The sequence below is a fragment of the Tachyglossus aculeatus genome, chromosome 16, assembly GCF_015852505.1.
Source record: "Tachyglossus aculeatus isolate mTacAcu1 chromosome 16, mTacAcu1.pri, whole genome shotgun sequence".
NCBI classification, from domain to species: Eukaryota; Metazoa; Chordata; class Mammalia; order Monotremata; family Tachyglossidae; genus Tachyglossus; species Tachyglossus aculeatus.
Window position 1 is genome coordinate 23,471,410 of NC_052081.1, and position 20,645 is coordinate 23,492,054.

At 42.8% G+C, this 20,645-nt stretch overlaps 1 protein-coding gene across 5 annotated transcripts in view; it reads left to right on the forward strand.

Annotated features, from left to right (window-relative positions):
* Nucleotides 1–20,645, forward strand: part of ATE1 (arginyltransferase 1) — a 249,168-nt gene that overhangs the window by 169,931 nt on the left and 58,592 nt on the right. For all 5 annotated transcript variants that reach the window (XM_038757582.1, XM_038757583.1, XM_038757580.1 and 2 more), the window contains one exon: nt 8,771–8,891. In XM_038757582.1, coding sequence (XP_038613510.1) covers nt 8,771–8,891 — 121 coding nt within the window. The remainder of the gene's footprint in view (nt 1–8,770; nt 8,892–20,645) is intronic.

A 20,645-nucleotide genomic window follows, 5' to 3' on the forward strand; every position in this document is an offset into this window, starting at 1 on the left:
GCAGGTGTGGGTGGGACTAGAGGTGACCAGGGGAGGTTTTAGGGATATAGCACCTGCTGTTTCAGTCTTATCAGTGAAATAGAGAGTGAGGTGATTAGGGCAAGGGATGGAAGAGGCAGAGGGATGATGTTTAAGGAGGGACTCTAAAGTCAGAAACTGTTGGGCCGGGTACTGGGCATGAGAGTCCGTAAGAAGAAAACTTAATAATCGCCCGAGTCGCAACGGGTGAGGATGAGCGGAACATAGTCGAGGTCAGTCTGATGTGTGGATTTCTGCCAGCAGGCCTCTACGGCGCAAGTGAATGAGCAGAGGAAGAAAACCTTAAGGGTGATCCAGGGCCGCGGCTTGGCGATAGGAGATTGAGAGGGACTGGAGTGCAAGGGAGTTGAATTCACCAGAGTGGGTAGAATGGAGAACGTGGATTTATGCTTCAAGAGAAGAGAGGTTGGGTCAGGAGATGAAATGGGGCATGTTGTACTCTTTAAATGCTTAGTACAGTGCTTCTGCACACAGTAAGTGCTCAATAAATACGATTGAATGAATGAATGAAAGTAAAATTAAAGGGGGTGAAAAGATTGGAGGTTTCTGAGGGGGAACAGGACGATGGTATTGGGTAAGCGCTTAGTACGTGCCAAGCAATGTACCAAGCACTGGTACAAGCTAATCCAGTTGAACATAGTTCCTGTCCCACACTGGGCTCACAGTCTTAATCCCCATTTTGCAGGTGGGGTAACCGAGGCACAGAGAAGTTAAGTGACTTATCTAGGGTAGCACAGCAGACACATGGCAGAGTTGGGGTTAGAATTTTCCGACTCCCAGAACCGCGCTCCATCCATTAGGCCATGCTGTTTGCTGGAAGAGAGAAGGCAGGTGAGGAAGTTATCGGAGAGCAGGATTTCAGAGTTGGTAGAGCTAGAGATTGGACAGTGACTAAACAGGATGAAACAAGTGTGTGGTCAGGTTGGTGAGTGGGTGGTTTCAGTGATAGTGAGGAGGAGCCTTGACTGGATCAGGAACAGATGGAATATTAAGGGAAGTTTGCCCAAGATGGAGTCAAGGGTCCAAAGGCTATTTTCTGCTGGGGCATTTGGGTGGGGGAAGAAGAAATAAACATCTAGAAAAGAATGGGCAGTATTTAGGACTTGTAAATTTGGGTAAGACCAATACCGATTTGGAGAAACATGGTGTTTTTGTGCATTTCATGCTTTTCTTCAATCATTTGTAGTGCTTCGAAGTGTTGAATGTATTTGAGTATGTAATAATAATGGTATTTGTTAAGCGCTTACTATGTGCCGAACGTTGTCTTTTTAAATAACGTATGTACCATCCCAGCCTTACGTAATCAGACCTGGGCAGGTGAGTGTCTTAGTTCCATTGTAGCCACTTTGTGCTAGACCCTGCAGGGCTTTTGCTGCCTCATTCTGGGTCCGGGCCACTGTGATAGCCACTGCAGAGTCCTAGTCCCGTCCCATTAATTAATTAATTAATTCATTCATTCATTCATTCATTCATTCATTCATTCATATTTATTGAGCACTTACTGTGTGCATAGCACTGTACTGAGCACATGGGAGAGTACACAACAATAGACACAGTCCCTGCCCACAACAAGCTTACAGTTTCGGGGAGGGGGAGCAGACATTAATATAAATAAATAAATTACAGATATGTGCATAAATGCTATGGGGCTGGGAAAGGGGAAGAACAAAGGGAGCAAGTCAGGGTGATGGAGACGGGAGTGGGAGAAGAAGAAAGGGGGGGATTAGTCGGGGAAAGCTTCTTGAAGGAGATGGGCCCTCAGTAAGGCTTTGAAGAGAGGGAGAGAGTTATTGTCTGTCAGATTTAAGGAGGGAGGGCATTCCAGGCCAGGGGCTGGCCGGGGGAGAGGGGTCGGTGGTGAGAGAGGCAAGGTCGAGGTACAGTGAGAAGGTGAATATTAGAGGAGCAAAGTGTGTGGGCTGGTTTATAGTAGGAGCGTAGTGAGTTGAGGTAGGAGGTGGCAAGGAGATGGAGCACGTCAAAGCCAATACTGAGGAGTTTTGTTTGATGCCGTGGTGGATGGGCATCTGCTGGAATTTTTTGAGGAGGAAGGTGACGTGCCCTGAACGTTTTTATAGAAAAATGATCCAGGCAGCAGAGTGATGTATGGACTGCCTGGATTGTCTTTGTCCAGAAACGCTCTGGGCATGTTACTCCCCTCCTCAAAAATCTCCAGTGGCTACCAATCAATCTGCGCATCAGGCAGAAACTCCTCACCCTGGGCTTCAAGGCTGTCCATCCATCCCCTCGCCCCCTCCTACCTCACCTCCCTTCCCTCCTTCTCCAGCCCACCCCGCACCCTCCACTCCTCCGCCGCCAATCTCCTCACGGTGCCTCGCTCTCGCCTGTCCCGCCATCGACCCCCGGCCCACGTCATCCCCCGGGCCTGGAATGCCCTCCCTCTGCCCATCTGCCAAGCTAGCTCTCTTCCTCCCTTCAAGGCCCTACTGAGAGCTCACCTCCTCCAGGAGGCCTTCCCAGACTGAGCCCCTTCCTTCCTCTCCCCCTCGTCCCCCTCTCCATCCCCCTCATCTTACCTCCTTCCCTTTCCCACAGCACCTGTATATATGTATATATGTTTGTACATACTTATTACTCTATTTATTTATTTATTTTATTTGTACATAACTATTCTATTTATTTTGTTAGTATGTTTGGTTTTGTTCTGTGTCTCCCCCTTTTAGACTGTGAGCCCACTGTTGGGTAGGGACTGTCTCTATATGTTGCCAACTTGTACTTCCCAAGCGCTTAGTACAGTGCTCTGTACACAGTAAGCGCTCAATAAATGCGATTGATTGATTGACTGGAGCAAGAGACGTACGAGATCAGCAAGGAGGCTGATGCAGTAATCCAGGTAGGGTAGGATGTGTGATCTTATTAACGGGGTAGCGATTTGGATGGAGAGAGTGGATTTTAGGAATGTTTTGAAGGTGGGACCGACAGGATTTACTGATGGATTGAATATGTGAGTTGAATGAGAGAGAAAAGTCAAGGTCAACCCCAAGGTTAAAAGCTTGTGAGACAGGAAGGATGGTGGTGCCATCAGGGGGAGGACAGGAGGTGGTCCCGACTTAGGCTCCCCGTTGTTTTGTCCTCTGTTCATCTCTGTCTCCTCTTAGGGGACTGGAGCATTCCAGGACAACTGGGACATGGTACGGAATAATGGAGTAGAAGCTGTAGTAGCTCCAACTTTGGCCATCATCGGAAACCGGCTTACTCCTGATAAGTTCCCTAGACTTTCTCAAATCAGCATGGCAGCCTCACATTGCCGATGCCTTTAATAAATACTTGCTTATGGCCTCAGAGCACTTACGTGCATCCATATGCAATTTATTTTAATGTCTGTCTTCCCCTGTAGACTGTAAACTCTGTGGGCAGGGAACCTGTCTACCAACTCTTGTACTCTCCCAAGCACTTAGTGCACACAGGAAGTGCTCAATAGATAAGATTAATTGATCGGGTGTAAGTTTGTTGCGGGGAGGGAATATGTCTACAGACTGTTACATTGTAATCTCTCGAGTGCTTAGTACAGTGCAGTGCACACAGTACACACTGAATAAAAACGATTGATTTTTTGATTGGCATCTGCTTTTTCTTTGGAGCTTGGAGTCATTTGGAGCTGTGACCACCTCTGCCAAAGTCATTGTTTTATTATTCCGATAAGATCTTTGTGCAAAAAGCTCTTCCTTTTAGGAAAAAAGGGGAAATAGGCAAAGGTTTGGGGAAGAGAACGTGGAAGAACAAACCCTGAAAGATCAGTGTGAGAGAAAGGAAATATGTGTAAGAGTCGAGAATATGTGCAGAATCAAGTCTTCCCCGCACCTAAATATTATTCGGCCTTTCACTACCCTTAGTGATCTTTGCCCTCCGGCATTATATATGCTGATTTAGCTTGTGTCTGACAGTTGTAAAACAGATGGATTTTACTTATTAAAATAAATCTTAAATTGTTGAAAAACAATTTGATGAGGTTGGAAACAAGTTCACAAGGTGCATCAGCTGAAGTTATTCTTTGTATAGAAACACATGTATCTTGTCTACAGGAGGTAAAAAATAGGCAGCCTGCTTCTTAGCAGGGCAGAGTTTTTAGTAGTATTGCTTTTAGAGGGAGCTTCTTTTGATAGCTTTGAAAATCATTCATGTGGTATTTTTGTAAAGCCGTGGTCGTGGTAATTTTGATGTCTAGGCCAGGTTCTGATTTGGCTAATTACGGCCTGCCAATCTAAGTGCTGTAGTTTATGGGCTGTATTATAGATTTTAACATTAGATATATTGATACTGAAAAATCTGTAGCAATGCTCTCCAAGTTAGAGCCTAAAACCTGGACGTGGAAAGAATGATTCATTCATTCCATTGGCCAACTCAGAATTATGTGATGGTCTCTTCAGGAAGAAGCAGTTTTAGTAGGAACTTAGAAGGGACTGCATTAAGCAAGATTTTTTGTCTCCAAGTTTTGCATTTAACATTCCCTAAAAACTTTTACTTTTTAATTAGAGTTGTATTTTACCATTCTGAAATATGTTTGGCATTGTGAAAGACTTACATTTAGAAGCATTGCAGAGTTTCTTGGAAACACAGATTTTAAGGAGTATAAAATGGTCATTAAAGAGATTAAGGTAATCGAAGCAATCTCTGCTGAGGTGAAAAAGTAGCTCAATCCAGTGTACTAGGTAAGAGCTAAAGTACTTTTTAGTCCCGTTATTTTAGGCTAAAATACAGCTTTTGGCGGTGATTCTTCAAATATTATTCTTTTTGGGCATTTGAAAAATGTGCCCAGACTCTCAAGTAATTCCATTTTTTGTACAAACAATTCTCCTTTTCTCATACTAATTGAAAATGCAGGTTTGCTTCCAAGTCTCCAAATTGTTTCATTTGGGTAATGGGGACATTTGCCTACCTTTGAGAACTGCAATCCCATTTCTTTCAACTAACTGTATTTAGAAAGCATAGCATTTCAAAGTAGTTTATTTAACAAAATCCTTTTCATTCTTTGGCTTGAGAGAATATGCTGAAGCTGTGAAGCTTAAGCCTATATTTCGGGCAGAAATATTACTCTAACATGGCAAAAATTTGCTTTTAGTAAAATATCGGGGCTCAGGATAACTAATCATAAATTTCAATTCCACAAATGCTGTGTACTGCAAGAACTAGAAATGCAAGATTGAATGGAGCTTTGTCATTTATGCACATCTTTGGATTTTGTTTGTTTGTCATCATTTTAACAGAGCCGCAGTTTCAAATGATTTTTGATAAATCTCTAGGTAAACCCAGTGGCTTATTTTGAAAATTATTGGGGTTTTTTTTGTCTTTTGTTAATGACTCATAAAGTTGACTTCTCACTGATACTTTTCATTTAATCATTGCACCTGCAGCAAGTAGTTCAATCTTGATCTTAAACATCCAAAAGAGAACGCTGTGATTGCCCTGGTATAAGCACATTGACTCTTGTACAATATTATGGAATGCCCAACAGCCTGGAAAATAACTGCCTTTGACTTGCCCTCAGAAAAGAATAATTATGTCCACTTAAAGTAAAGAATATTTTCTTCATTTCCAGTGAGCCATAATTGGTTTGGCTTATAAAAAATAAAGCAGGTAATGTTTTTGAGTTATTGCCTCAATCATAGATAAACGACATAGTACAAGAGTGGATCTGAAGAAAATAAAAGGAATACTTTTTCTAGGGAACAGTGAATAGGTATGGGGAATGAGGCCTCAATTTCATTTTCAGAGAGAGTTATGATTTCTAAAAAAATAGGCCTTGAGCCCTTGGACTTATTGTGCAAGGTCGAATCTTCTCCTGGCCTGCATCAGCAGAGGGTTAGGCATATGGTAGACACTCCAGTATGTATTATTTCTCCAAAGATAGTAGCTGAAATCAATCAAAACTAATAGTTGATGCCTTTCAATTTTGGAGCATTTTGGAGCTCTAGCACATAAGGGATGCTCAGGCTGGAGATACGTGAATGACATGGAGTGGTTATTATTAAACAGTCTATTGGTATTTGTGGAACGCTTCTTCTGCGTGCTCACTCTGAGCACTTACTGTAGTAAGCTTAGGGGAAAAAATGATCACACAGAGTCATAAATGGCGGGGGAGACCCACAAATTCTGGAGTTTGTAATCATTTTAATCGATATGCTTCCAGTAAGTCAATGGCTAACCTGCAAGATTACTTTTGATAGGGAATTCTGAGCCAAAGGTTCCATTTCTGAACCTCCAAGCCTCAGTTTAATCACTGAGCTAGTGTTAGTAAAGACTGGTCCATTCAAGGAAAAGCTGTTGGCCACTAACCCCGCAGGGAAAGCACAGGCCGTGGGTAACAGACCAGCTAACTCACTAGCCATCTCCGTGAATAACAAGAACCTCTCTGTTACCGTCAGTTATGATCACATAATTTTTGGTCTATTCTCTCCCCTCCGCCCTTTCTCATTTCCCTTCCTCACTTGCAAATCCACCCGACAGGTAGTGTTTAGGTTTCTTCAGTATTTCATTCTGTCATCCTCAGGAGCCATAGTAATGTCAAGGCTTCCTTGCAGCAAGAGTGAGCGGGGCAGAAACTTCAGGACTTCTGGGCGTCCGCTGTCAATCAGAAGGTGCAAATGTGCCTACTATCTCAGGGCCTCAAACCCTTGATTTCAGGGTTATGGCCCAGTGTGATAGCTTTTTTAAAAAAAAGAAAAGCCTTTCAGTGACTCCTGGAATGTTAAGGCATTGACACCAGAAAAGACGACACCTTTTAAGAAAGGCAGGTATTGGGTTTAATTTTGGAAATGTAGACATTTAATTCTATATTTGATTATTTTAGTTCCACTATTTGTAAGTATGCCTTTATGTAATTTGTAAGTGTGTCTTTAAATATGCCCGAATGCCTTTGTTCGTTTGATATTCACCCTATCCCCAACCCCTCAGCATTTATGTACGTATCTTTAAATTATTTATTATAAATTACTTGTTTATTCATATAATGTCTGTCTCCCCTTCTAGACTATAAGCTCATTTTGGGCAAGGAATGTGTCTGCTAATTCTCTTGTACTGTACTCTTCCAAGCGCTTAGAACAGTGCTCTGCGCATAGTAAGTGCTCAATAAATACCATTGATTGATTCTTTCAGATATCTGGGATATTTTCCTAAGCAACCGGTACAGTGCATTGTATCCAAAGCCAATAGGCATTCAATAAATACCACTACTATGTCAATGAATCAACCAATCAATAATCTTTACCGAGCCGTTACTCCGTGCATAGCACTGTACTATTTGGGAAAATGCAGTACAACAGAATTGGTAGGTGTGATCCCTCCCCACAAGGACTTTATAATTTAGAGGAGGAGACAGACAATAAAATAGAGTATGGATTGGGGAAATAGCAGCAGAAGTAATAATAGTACTACTGCTACTATTACTGCAGCTTACCATTATCCATTGAATGATGCCATTTAACATAATGGCAATTGGAAATGTGGAAGGTTAGGCAAGCTAGTTTTGAAGTTTTCCCAAAGCAGGTCATGTATTCAAGGGGAAGCTTTTGTGCATGAAAGACTATTTGAGCAAATATTGTTTGTGTCATTGGCACCTAGTTATTCTCTCTTCAGTAATAATTATGGGACTTGTTAAGCACATACTATATGCCAAGCCTGTTCTAGGTGTTAGGGTAGATACAAGTTAATCAAATTGGACAAAGTCCTTGTCCCACAGGGGACTCTCAGTCTAAGTGAGACGTAATTATTACTTATATATTCTTTAGGTTGTGGTGGATGTGAGATGCAAAACTACCCAGAGATTTTTGTGGGGATAAACATATTTTTTATTTTCATTCATTCATTGTCGTATTTATTGAGCGCTTACTGTTTGCAGAGCATTGTACTAAGCGCTTGGACAGTACACTTCTGCAATGGAGACAATCCCTATCCAACAATGGGCTCACAGCCTGGAAGCGGGGAGACAGACAACAAAACAAAGCAAAAGAAGTAGACACGCATCAATAGCATCAATATAAATAAATAGAATTATAGATAAATTCACATCATTAATAAAATAAATAGAATAATAAATAATGTACATATATACACAACCTTGTTAAAGAATTTTAGTAATTTGGATGTAGTTGACATACACAAACTCTTTTCCTAAGAAAATATTTTACCGTCATACCTGGAGGAACTAAATCAATTCAGTGAAATTAACCATTTCTAGATACAATATTTTTTTAATAAACGAGCCATTCAGTGAATAACAAAACAGCCAATAATTCACTCATTCTAATGTCCAAAAATGGAAGAGATTAATTAAAATCGGTATGCTTTTGGAAAATGAGGAATTATAGTTTTTCTTTTCTGTCACCACCAGTATTGTAGGCAGTTTAGTTTTTCACGCTGAATCTTCTAGACAGCAGTTGGTATTCTCGGCAAGGGTCATGGGTGATTACTAAAAGTATGGAACTGCGGAAAAAAAAAAATCAAACCTGGCTGTCCAAGTCATCAACACCACCATAAATGTCACGTGTTGTTTGAGAGGGCCTTTTCGACGATACCAGAGTTATACTTGCGTTCTTGAGGTGCAGCGGCTATGAGAGTCACGCCTACGGTGTTTACAGTAAAGCTGTTCCTGGCTGCCTTTGTTTAGACTTGTGATTAAAGCCATTCCTTGCACAGAGCGAGCTTAGGAGCCCTGTGGCCGGGGAGTTATTTCGGAACTGATGGCCGTGTCCTTTTTTTCCTGCTCTCTTGTTAGGGTCAATACAGACCTTCGGACTTGTTGTGTCCAGAGACGTATGTCTGGGTGCCCATCGAGCAGTGTCTGCCTGTACTTGAGAACTCCAAATACTGCCGCTTCAATCCGGACCCCAAAGCAGGTAGGCTTACAAAAAGAATTAGACCCTGCACGCTGCAGAAATCCAATCTGCTCCAATCCGTCGGTGTCATCTACTCTTCAAAGTATTCAGGTAGCCTTATACATATATTTTCACACGAATGTGTATTCAAATATCTATAGTTTCTCTATAGATATAGAATTAGTGAGTAGGTGAGTATATGTGTGAGAGTAATGCGAGTATACGTACCTGGAGCTATCCTTGCTTTTCAAAGTCATTGCTAATGGTAAGATCCCCTCCATGGTTCAAGCTTGGCTGAAAAGAATGATGGTTCACTGGCATTCCCTGCTGCATTGTTTCACCATAAGGGTACCTCCTGTCTGCATTAATGTTTTTTTTTCATATCTGTAGCTATCCTTTCCATTCCCCCCACGAGTGCAGGGCTAAGATCCGGTCTCAGGGGCAGACAAGCATTCAGATGGCAGATAATGGCCTAGTGGATAGAGCTTGCGCCTGGGAGTCAGATGGTCATGGGTTCTGATCCTGGCTGTGCCACTTGTCTGCTGTGTGACCTTGAGCAAGTCACTCTACTTCTCTATGCCTCAAGTTACCTCATCTGTAAAATGGGGATTTGAGACTTTCAGCTCCACCGGGGATAATAATAATAATAATGGCATTTATTAAGCGCTTACTATGTGCAAAGCACTGTTCTAAGCGCTGGGGAGGTTACAAGGTGATCAGGTTGTCCCACGAGGGGCTCACAGTCTTAATCCCCATTTTGCAGACGAGGTAACTGAGGCCCAGAGAAGTGAAGTGACTTACCCAAAGTCACACAGCTGACAGTTGGCGGAGCTGGGATTTGAACCCATGACCTCTGACTCCAAAGCCCGGGGTCTTTCCACTGAGCCACGCTGTACCACTGATTGCAAGATTACAAAGAAATGTAACATACTGTTCAGAAAAGTATAGTAGCGCGGGGGCAGAGTTTGGGAAACGTAGAGTCATGGGGCCTTGGCAAACACCATATACTTACCGATCACTGTTTCTGCCTCTGCCAAATCTACGTCTGCCAACTTGTGGATCATATAATATCTGGAGAGACTCATGTTGTGGGAAGAACACTGAATTCTTCAACCGTGTTATATTCAAATCATGTATATGTTAAAGGCAGAACTAGATGTAGTATAAACTGGCAGTTAACATATGTGTGAGTGTCTTGGCCTAAACCCAAATGAAGTCAGAATTGAAAATTTTAGGGTTAGGAGTCTACTTCTTTTATGTTGTTAGGCGTTTAACAAGTACTGTTCTAAGCACTAGGGTAGATACAAGTTAATCAGTTTGGAAACAGTGCCTGTCCCACGTGGGGCCTAGTCTAAGTAGGGGGGAAAACATATGTTTTCATATTCTATTACTGATTTTTCTAGAGTTTTGTTTTATTAGCATCAGCTGTATATGTAAGCAACTGAATGGAAACACTATAGTGCTGGCTTTATATGTTACTTTAGTAGAATTAGTTTTTGAGATTGCTAAGACTTACCCGTATGATGAAGGAAACATGGAAGATGTTTTCCACTGTGCGAGCAAAAGAATTTGGATCAATTACGAAGTCAAAGAAAGATATAGGGGTATCCGGATCTTCTTCAAAATATAGAGACTGTATCCAACCTGATTTGCTTGGATCCACTCCATCACTTGAGAAGCAGTGGAAAACTCAGTGGAAAGAGCCCGGGCTTTGGAGTCAGAGGTCATGGATTCAAATCCCAGCTCCGCCAATTGTCAGCTATGTGGTTTTGGGCAAGTCACTTAACTTCTCCGGGCCTCAGTTACCTCATCCGTAAAATGGGGATTAAGACTATGAGCCCCCCATGGGACAACCTGATCATCTTGTAACCTCCCCAGCGCTTAGAACAGTGCTTTGCACATAGTAAGCACTTAATAAATGCCATCATCATCATCACTTAGTACAGTGCCTGGCATATAGTTAAGCACTTAACAAATACCGTAGTTAGTATTATTATTATTATTAGATAAGGCCAATGTGCAATAAAATGATAAAAAGATACTAGAGAATCAGCAGGGTCTTGTGGGAAAAGCACAGGCCTGGGAATCAGGAGACCTGAGTTCTAATCGCAGCTCCACCACTTTCCTGCTGCATGTCTTTGGGCAAGTCACTCAACTTTTTTTTGTCAGTTCTGCCACCTGTAAAATGGAGATAAAATACCTGCTCTCCTTCCCGTTAGACTGTGAGTCCCATGTGGGATGGGGACAGTGTGTGATCTCAATGCGTTGCATATACCCCAGTGCTTAGTATAGTGCGTGACACATTGTAAGCACTCACCCAACCCCGCAGTTATGATTACACCTACAAAGACCGTGTCTCCGCCAGTACAGTCCAACAACGCTGCCTCAGGCCGTAATTCCTGGGCAGAAGAATGTGAACCTGCTGTGTTCAGTTTGGGTGCAGTTACTGCCTCGTGGTCCTGCTGTGTTGTGTACATATTCACAGCTTGCTAGTCCAGGCATAAATTATGGCTACCTGGACTGAAACCATGTTGGGACAACATGGCCGAAGATTTACAGATTGTTTAAAAACTTACTTGGCTGTGTGGCTACTCTCTGATTTACTGTCCCCCATTAGTTTTTAAGCCTCTTGTCTTCTACTTATTAATCATTCCCAGTAGTCCCCAGGGGTGTGTTTGCTGCACAGTAAATATCATCGAATGACTGACAACTAGCCGGCCAAAAAGTAAGAGGGACAGATCCTGTGGCACTGAGCACAGAAATGGGACTGTGGCCTAAGGGATTGGTTGATTCAATCAATACCAATCAATCTGCGCATCAGGCAGAAACTCCTCACCCTCGGCTTCAAGGCCCTCCATCACCTCACCCCCTCCTACCTCACCTCCCTTCTCTCCTTCTCCAGCCCAGCCCACACCCTCCGCTCCTCCACCGCTAATCTCCTCACCGTGCCTCGTTCTCGCCTGTCCCGCCATCGAAACCCGGCCCACATCATCCCCCGGGCCTGGAATGCCCTCCCTCTGCCCATCTGCCAAGCTAGCTCTCTTCCTCCCTTCAAGGCCCTACTGAGAGCTCACCTCCTCCAGAAGGCCTTCCCAGACTGAGCCCCTTCCTTCCTCTCCCCCTCGTCCCCCTCTCCATCCCCCCATCTTACCTCCTTCCCTTCCCCACAGCACCTGTATATATGTATATATGTTTGTACATATTTACTACTCTATTTATTTATTTATTTTACTTGTACATATCTATTCTATTTATTTTATTTTGTTAGTATGTTTGGTTTTGTTCTGTGTCTCCCCCTTTTAGACTGTGAGCCCACTGTTGGGTAGGGTCTGTCTCTATATGTTGCCAACTTGTACTTCCCAAGTGCTTAGTACAGTGCTCTGCAATCAATCAATCGTATTTATACAGTAAGCGTTCAATAAATACGATTGATTGATTGATTCAACAGACTTTCCCTTTGGGGAAAATCCATAATTCACATTCTCTTGTCAGTAAAAATGAAAGATCTGCTTTTTCTCCTCTCTTCCTAGTGGTGCTTGGATTTTGAAAGATACTATGTTCCTATTTACTACTAGCAGACACCTAACCTCTTTACAAGTTTCGGCTGAAAAATAGCAGTTTTACCTTCAACCGCACTCTACATGGACAGGCATTTCAGGAAAAAGTGAAAGAAAAACAGCTATTGAGAGTTGCTGAAGAACTGAACTTTATACAAACATTTCTGAATTGGGTTTCAATTGACAGTGTTACAAGTTTGCTGAACGTGACCCATTTTTTCTGCAGGTACCAGTATTCACTCTCACCCTGATAGAGTGATTACCATGAATATTTTCAGTAAAGTAGGCAGTAGTCTAATACAAGACCAGACATTAAGCAAGAGAGAAAGGTCAGTCAATATGAAGAATACCATTTTATCCCTAGAGGAGCTATTAAGGATCTAGTACACCTCTGAGCTCCAGTACACTGAGTTGGGATGACTTCCTTCATATCCTCTTTTCTTGATTTTAGGTGAAAAAAGAACGCACTGTTCATTTCCTAGAAAATAGTGTCCTAGTAGGAATGCAAAGGAACTAGAATTGGAGGCCCTAAAAAGTGAGCTGCGAATATGCTGCTAATTTAATACTAAGGAAGCAGGAGCTTTACCACCCATGTTAACCAGCTATTTCAGGATTCCTACTGAGCCCATCCACCTCAATCAGCCAGTCAGTCAATCAGACATTTTTATTGTCTTATGCTGTCGAATCGCCTCCGACCCATAGCGACACCGTGGACATTTCTCCCCTAGAACAGCCCACTTCCATCTGCAATTATTGTGGTAGAATGTCCATAGAGTTTGCTTTGTAAAAATATAGAAGTGGTTTACCATTGCCTCCTTCTGCACAGTAAAAATGAGTCTCCGCCCTTGACTCTCTCCCATGCCACTGTTGCTCAGCACAGGGGCAGATTGCCTTGTAGCAGATTGCCTTCCACTTGCTAGCCACTGACAAAACTAGGAATAGAATGTGTATGCCTTTGCTGACTCTCCCTCCCATTGTAGAGACTGGTAGAGTACTGGAAACTCTCCAGATGTGATCCTGAGAGTATATACTAAGCTCTTAGGAGAGTACGATACAACAGAGTTGGTAGACACATTCCCTGTCCACAGCAAACAGGTAAGACAGATATTAATATGAACAAATAAATTCTGGATAAGTACTGTGGGGCTGAGGGAGGGATGAATAAAGGATGCAAACCCAAATTCATTTATTCAGTTGTATTTATTCATTCATTCGTCATATTTATTGAGTGCTTACTGTGTGCAGAACACTGTACTAAGCACTTGGGAAAGTACAACACAACAATAAACAGTGACATTTCCTGCCCACTGTGAGCTTGCAGTCTAGCAGCGGGGAGACAGACATCAATACAAATAAGTGAAATTACAGGTAGGTACATAAATGCTGTATGGCTGGGAGAGAAGAGCAAAGCGAGCAAGTCAGGGCAATGCAGAAGGGAGTGGGAGGTGAGGAAAAGTGGGTCTTAGTCTGGGAAGGCCTCTTGGAGGAGATGGGCCTTCAGTGAGGCTTTGAAGTGGGGTAGAGTGATTGTCAAATTTGAGGAGAGAGGGCATTCCAGGCCAGAGACAGGATGTGGGCTAGGGGTTGGTGGCGAGACAAACAAGATAGAGGCACGGTGAGAAGGTGCGGAGCTAAGTGTTTGAGCTGGGTTGTAGAAGGAGAGATGCTAGGTGAGGTAGGAGGGGGCAAGGCGATAGAGTGCTCTAAAGACAATGGTGAGGAGTTTTTGTTTGATAGGGAGATGGATGGGCAACCACTAGAGTCTTTTGAGGAGGGGGGCTGGGGGGGGGTGACATGTCCTGAACGTTTTTGTAGAAAATGATCCGGGCAGCAGACTGAAGTATGGAGTGGGGAGAGACAGGAGGCTGGGAGGTGAGCAAGGAGGCTGATGCAGTAATCCACGCAGGATAGGATGAGTGATTGTATTAATGTGGTAGCAGTTTGGATGGAGAAGAAAGAGCAGATTTTAGCAGTATTGTAAAGGCGATGCAGAAGGGAGTTGGAGAAGAGGAAACGAGGGCTTAGTCAGGGAAGGCCTCTTGGAAGAGATGTGCTTTTAATAAGGCTTTGAAGGTGGGGAGAGTGATTGTCGATATAAAGAAGGAGGGTGTTCCAGGCCAGAGGCTGGACGTAGATGAGCGGTAGGTGGCAAGATAGATGAGATCAAGGTACGGTGAATAGGTTGGCATTAGAGGAGAGAAGAGTGTGGGCTAGGTTGTAGTAGGAATTCAAGGCCGTGAAGGAGGAGAGGACAAGGTGATTGAGTGCTTTAAAGCCAATGGTAAGAAGTTTCTGTTTCACGCGAAGGTGGTTGGACAACTACTGGAAATTCTTGAGGACTGGGGAAACATGGCCTGAACATTTTTGTAAAACAAACGATCCAAGCAGCAGAGTTCACTGGAGTGAAGTATAGACTGGAGTGGGAAGAGACAGGAGGCGGGGAGGTCAGCAAGGAGTCTGATACAGTACTCGAGGCGGGATAGGATAATTGATTGGATTAACGTGGTAGCAGTTTGGAAAGGGCAGATTTTAGCAGTGTTGTGAAGGTGGAACCGACATGATTTGGTGACAGATTGAGTATACAGGTTGAGTGGAGAGATGTCAAGTATAATGCTAGATTTATGGAATTATGAGTCCGGAAGAATGGTACTGCCATCTACAGTTACAGGAAAGTTGGGGGAAGGGAAGGATTTGGGTGGAAAAATAAGGAGTTCTATTTTGGACATGCTAAGTCTGAGGACATCGAAGTAGAGATGTCCTGATGGCAAGAGGAAATGGGAAGCTACAGAGAAAGAGAGAGATCAGGGCTGGAGTTGTCTATTTGGGTATCATCCACATAGAGGTGGTAATTGAACCCATGGGAGTAAGTCAGTTCTCCAAGGCAGTGGGTACAGAGAGAGAATAGAAGGGGACCCAGAACTGAGCCTTGAGGAACTCCCACAGTTAGGGGTTGGGAGGCAGGGACTCACAGTCTTAATCCCCATTTTACAGGTGAGGTAACTGAGGCCCAGAGCCCGTGAAAGAGACCGAGAGTGAGTGGCCAGAGAGATTGGAGGAGAACCAGAAGAGGACAGTGTCAGTGGAGCCAACGTTGGATAATGTTTTCAAGAGAAGAGGGTGGTTGACAGTGTCAAAGGCAGCTGAGAGGTCGAGGAGGATTAGGATGGAGTAGAGGCCATTGGATTTGTCAAGAAGGACATCCTTGGAGGGAGCAGTTTCTGTGGAATGAGGGGAATAGAAGTCAGATTGGAGGGGGTCAAAGAGTGAACTGGAGGAGAGGAACTGGAGACAGTGGGCGAGAAGCAGAGTGGCTCAGTGGAAAGAGCATGGGCTTCGGAGTCAGAGGTCATGGGTTCAAATCCCAGCTCCGCCAATTGTCAGCTGTGTGACTTTGGGCAAGTCACAACTTCTCTGGGCCTCAGTTACCTCATCTGTAAAATGGGGATTAAGACTGTGAGCCCCCCGTGGGCTTACCTTGTAACTACCTGATCACCTTGTAACCTCCCAGCACTTAGAACAGTGCTTTGCACATAGTAAGCACTTAATAAATGCCATTATTATTATTATTCTTAGACAACTCGCTCAAGGAATTGGAGAACAGTGTAATCAGAAACCTTTAACCCTTGATGGCATAGCCTCCATAATGATTTCCCTATTTCTGGCTGTCGAGGTCATGCTTGGACCCAGGTAGAGTCACAAGAGATTGAAGTTGGTGCTGGTTAATTCCAAACCAGGACTTAAACCAGGCAATTTGTATTTAGGGCGATCCCAGGAAAATATGGGATTAAAATCTCCAGGCAGCAACCAGTTGAGAGTTCTGTGTATGCTCCCGAAACCATGGCTGAACCAAATTCCCAAATTGGTATTTTTGTCAGAATTACAAATTGGAAAGGATGATAAGAGAAAATAGCAAAATCTGGATTTGCATGATCATATATAGCCACTGAGGTTCAAAATGGCCAAGTCCAAGGTTAGTGGTTTGATTATTAGAAATCGGACGCATATGTTTTGGGGATTTTTTTAAAGGTAATTTTAAAGGTAATTGTTAAGCACTTACATGCTAAACACTGGGGTAGATATATCATAAAAAGATTAGACACACTCCCTGTCCGAATCTAAGGGGAGAGAGAAGAGGTGTTTAATCCCCATTTTACAGAGAAGCAGCGTGGCTCAGTGGAAAGAGCATGGGCTTTGGAGTCAGAGGTCATGGGTTCGAGTTCCGACTCCGCCACATGTCTGCTGTGTGATCTTGAGCAAGTCACTTAACTTCTCTGGGCCTCAGTTACCCCATCTGTAAAATGGGGATTAAGACTGTGAGCCCCACGTGGGACAACCTGATCACCCTGTATCCTCCCCAGCGCTTAGAACAGCGCTTTGCACATAGTAAGCGCTTAACAAATGCCAATTATTATTATTTTGCCAATGAGGAAACTGAGGCACAAAGAAGTAAAGTGACTTGCCAAAGGTCACATAGGCGATTGGTGGAGCCAGGATTAGAACCCAGGTCCCACTGACTCCCAGGCGTGTGCAAATTCCACTAGGCCCTACTGCAATCCGTATGTTTCAGCCATGTGCTTTCCTGAAAGCTTCACGTAGAAAAATTGCTGGGGAAAGGTTTAAGCATAAAATATCCCATCAGATTAACTCATTCTAGCTTTCCTTTTACCCATTGCATGGATTTAACAGTGAGCCATTGTTCTGACGATGTCTCGGGGGAGCAGGGAAACACCCAGAAAGCTTCTTCCCTTGGCCAGGTGAGGCTTTTCTACTACTACTACCTACAAGTGTTCAAAAGAAAGGAGCCAAAGCGGGAAGTGGGGCTTTAGACTCCTTCTTGCATCCCTGTATCACTCCTACTTGATACTTGAGACCGATTACCTCGAGTCTCACAAAACTAGAGCTTGTTGTTTATATAATCTTCCAGATCAAGTCCAAGAGAAGAAATATAGAGCATTTCACGCAACCTTCCATAGCACTTAATGGACAAATCTTACATGCTTTCATTCATTCAATCGTATTTATTGAGCGGTTACTGTGTTGAGAAGCAGCATGGCTTAGTGGCAAGTGCCCGGGCTTGGGAGCCAGAGGTCATGGGTTCTTTTCCCGGCTCCACCATTCCTTCAGTCGTATTTATTGAGCGCTTACTGTGTGCCGAGCACTGTACTAAGCGCTTGGGAAGTACAAGTTGGGTAGAGACGGTCCCTACCCAACAGGCTCACAGTCTAGAAGGGGAAGACAGACAACAAAACAAAACATATAAACCAAATAAAATAAATAGAATAAATATGTACAAGTAAAAGAAATAAATAGAGTAATAAATATGTACAAACATATATACCTGTATACAGGTGCTGTGGGGAGGGGAAGGAGGTAAGGCGGGGGGGCATGGGGAGGGGAAGTAGGGGGAGAGGAAGGAGGGTACCACTTATCAGCTGTGTGACTTTGGGTGAGTCACTTAACTTCTCTGTGCCTCAGTTACCTCATCTGTAAATGGGGATTAAGACTGTGAGCCCCATGTGGGACAACCTCATTACCTTGTATGTACCGCAGTACTTAGAACAGTGCTTGGCACATAGTAAGTGCTTAACAAATACCATCATTATTATACCCCATTACTTCCACACTAACTCATGCACATTTCCCCTTTTCTTCTTATATATATATATTTTCTATATGATCTAGTGATGTATTACTTCCGCACTAACTCATGCACAATTCCCCTTTTCTTCATATATATATATATATATAAGATCATATATATATATTCTATATGATCTAGTGATGTATCTAGCAACATTACTGGTAATTGTGATATTTAATTACCTTACCCATTTTTATTTTCTGTTTAAAAAGTTAGTATCTAAAACTGATTAGCTTACCATTCAAAGATTTAAATTTCTATTCCCTCTGCTTAGATGTCTTTAGTCTTTAACAGGACGTAAGCAAGTCTGTTTATTTTATAAACGTATTCTTTAACATAATACTTCCAGACAAGTGTTTTAAGTACAAAGCTTGAGTAGAATTCCACTTCTTGTAATGATCAATTTTCCTAGGGAATGTTTGAAATTGATTTAGTTTAAAAAGTAACAACTTGTTCATACTTCAGTAGCACATTCAATAAAATGCACAAGTACAATGGTAGCTGTGAGGCAGTCAACAACAACAAAACTAAAAATAGTATTTTCAGGTTCCCCTTCTCTTCTTTCAACTTGTGAAATGAGTTTCAAAACTTTGGAAGTGAGCTTGCTAGCGAAATGTTGTGCAGAGACGACAGGCTGTATTTTCTCTGGTAAATCAGTTATATCATATATATATATGGAGTCAAGGGCATGAAGGTAGCGAATGACTAGAAAAACAGTGAATCTCTTAGAAATAAAATTAAGGTTTGCTTTTCTATTTAGAAATTCAAGTTGGTGAATGACTTTTTGGGGAAAAAACAAAACCAAACCACTCTAAGACATAGATTTATAAAGTGAATCCTTCTTGGATATGTAAAACCTGGGGGTAACTGCTATTACAATAACCAGTTTTCTTGATGGTTTTTTTCCAGGGTACACTCTAGTCTTTTCATAAAATTCTACAAAGAAATCATTGTTTGACTGAGATGCTGCTAACACACAATAAGCGCTAGCTAAATGAGTTGAAAAGAAACCTTCCATTTTCAGCAAATTTTTGATCTGGAAGAGCAAGTCATAAGACTATGTCATATGTATCTTTTCTTCATATCTGCGTATGAGGACACTGATGGTGAGATCTTGCCCACATTTGCAGGTGTGGCTGATAGATCGGTACTTGAATGCTACGCTATTCCACATTGTGACCATGTATTGATTATTCATTGGGCATTTGTCTCTAGAAGCACGTGTCACCATTTTAGAGTCTGTCTCTTCTCAGGCAGAACGGACCGTCTCTTGATTAGCACGGTCCATTCTGGTCTGACCGCTTCACTGGGTTTTAAAAAATGTTTGTTCCGCGCTCCCTGCCTGGTTTCAGTTCATCATACAGCTACTCTGCTTATCACCAGTCTTTTTACATCTCCCACCCGGGACGTTGTCTCTGAGTTGGGGCTGGGATTTCACTTTTAATGGCTCTGTCTTGCCATTTGATTGTAAGTGTGGCTTGGTGGTGATACTGATGACGTAGAAGTCAGCTGTGCCTTCCGTGGTAGGTCCAAACCATAAGAAGACTGCACATTCCTGCAGCTTTAGAGACATTTGACTGTGCGATTGTGTGTACCCGTGAGGCGCTTTGATGCTCCTCTCTTCCCCGCCCCCTGCCAATGTCCCACAGCACTTATGGCATATCCTTGTACTGTACTATTTCCTTTTTCTGTAACTTATTTTTAATGCCTGCCTCCCTCTCTAGACTCCAAGCTCCTTGTATTCAGGGATTGCCTCTGTCAACTCTGTTGTATTGTACTCTCCCAAGGGCTTAGTAAAATGCTATGCCCATAGCAAGTGCTCACTAAATAACATTGATAGATTCATTAATTTTGCTGTGAAACTTGATTGCTCAAGGCATGAAGCTCCTATCTGTCAATGTTCCAATGGAAATGCGGGTTAGCCTCATCCAGTTTTCTCATTTTGATCCTGTAACTATTGGATTGAAGCAGTGTGGCCTCGTGGCTAGAGCATGGGCCTCGGAGTCAGAAGGACCTGGTTCCTGATGCCAACTCTGCCACTTGTTTGTATGTGACCTCAAACAAGTCTCCTAACTTCTGTGTGCCTCAGTTCTCTCATCTGTAAAATGGAGATTAAGACTGTGAGCCCTGTGGATTGTGTCTAACTTGACTAGCTTTTATCTATATCAGTGCTTAGTACCGTGCCTGGCAAACAGTGAGCAATTAACAAATATCATAAAAAAAATATTGAGTACCTCCGACCTAACAGAATTCAGTAACAACATTAACTCTGTGTGTCTAGTTGAAAATCATCAGTTGTGTATAGGCTTTTCCTGATTTAGGCCGTGGCTTGCCTAAGTCCACTTCAGGCCTTTTACCAGTCCATAGATTTTTCAGAATGGTTCAAAATAATCCACCTGCCTTCTTTGGCATGTGCCTTCAGAGCACAATCATTGGCATATGGCAGCTCCTAATAACTATTTAAGAGATTTTCCATTGTGTTTTTATATTGTGAAGTAGCAAGAGTGTTTCCTAGTGGATTGGAACTGTATTCTCAACCTAGTTTCTACATCCCTGTGATAGCTTCACATGTGACAA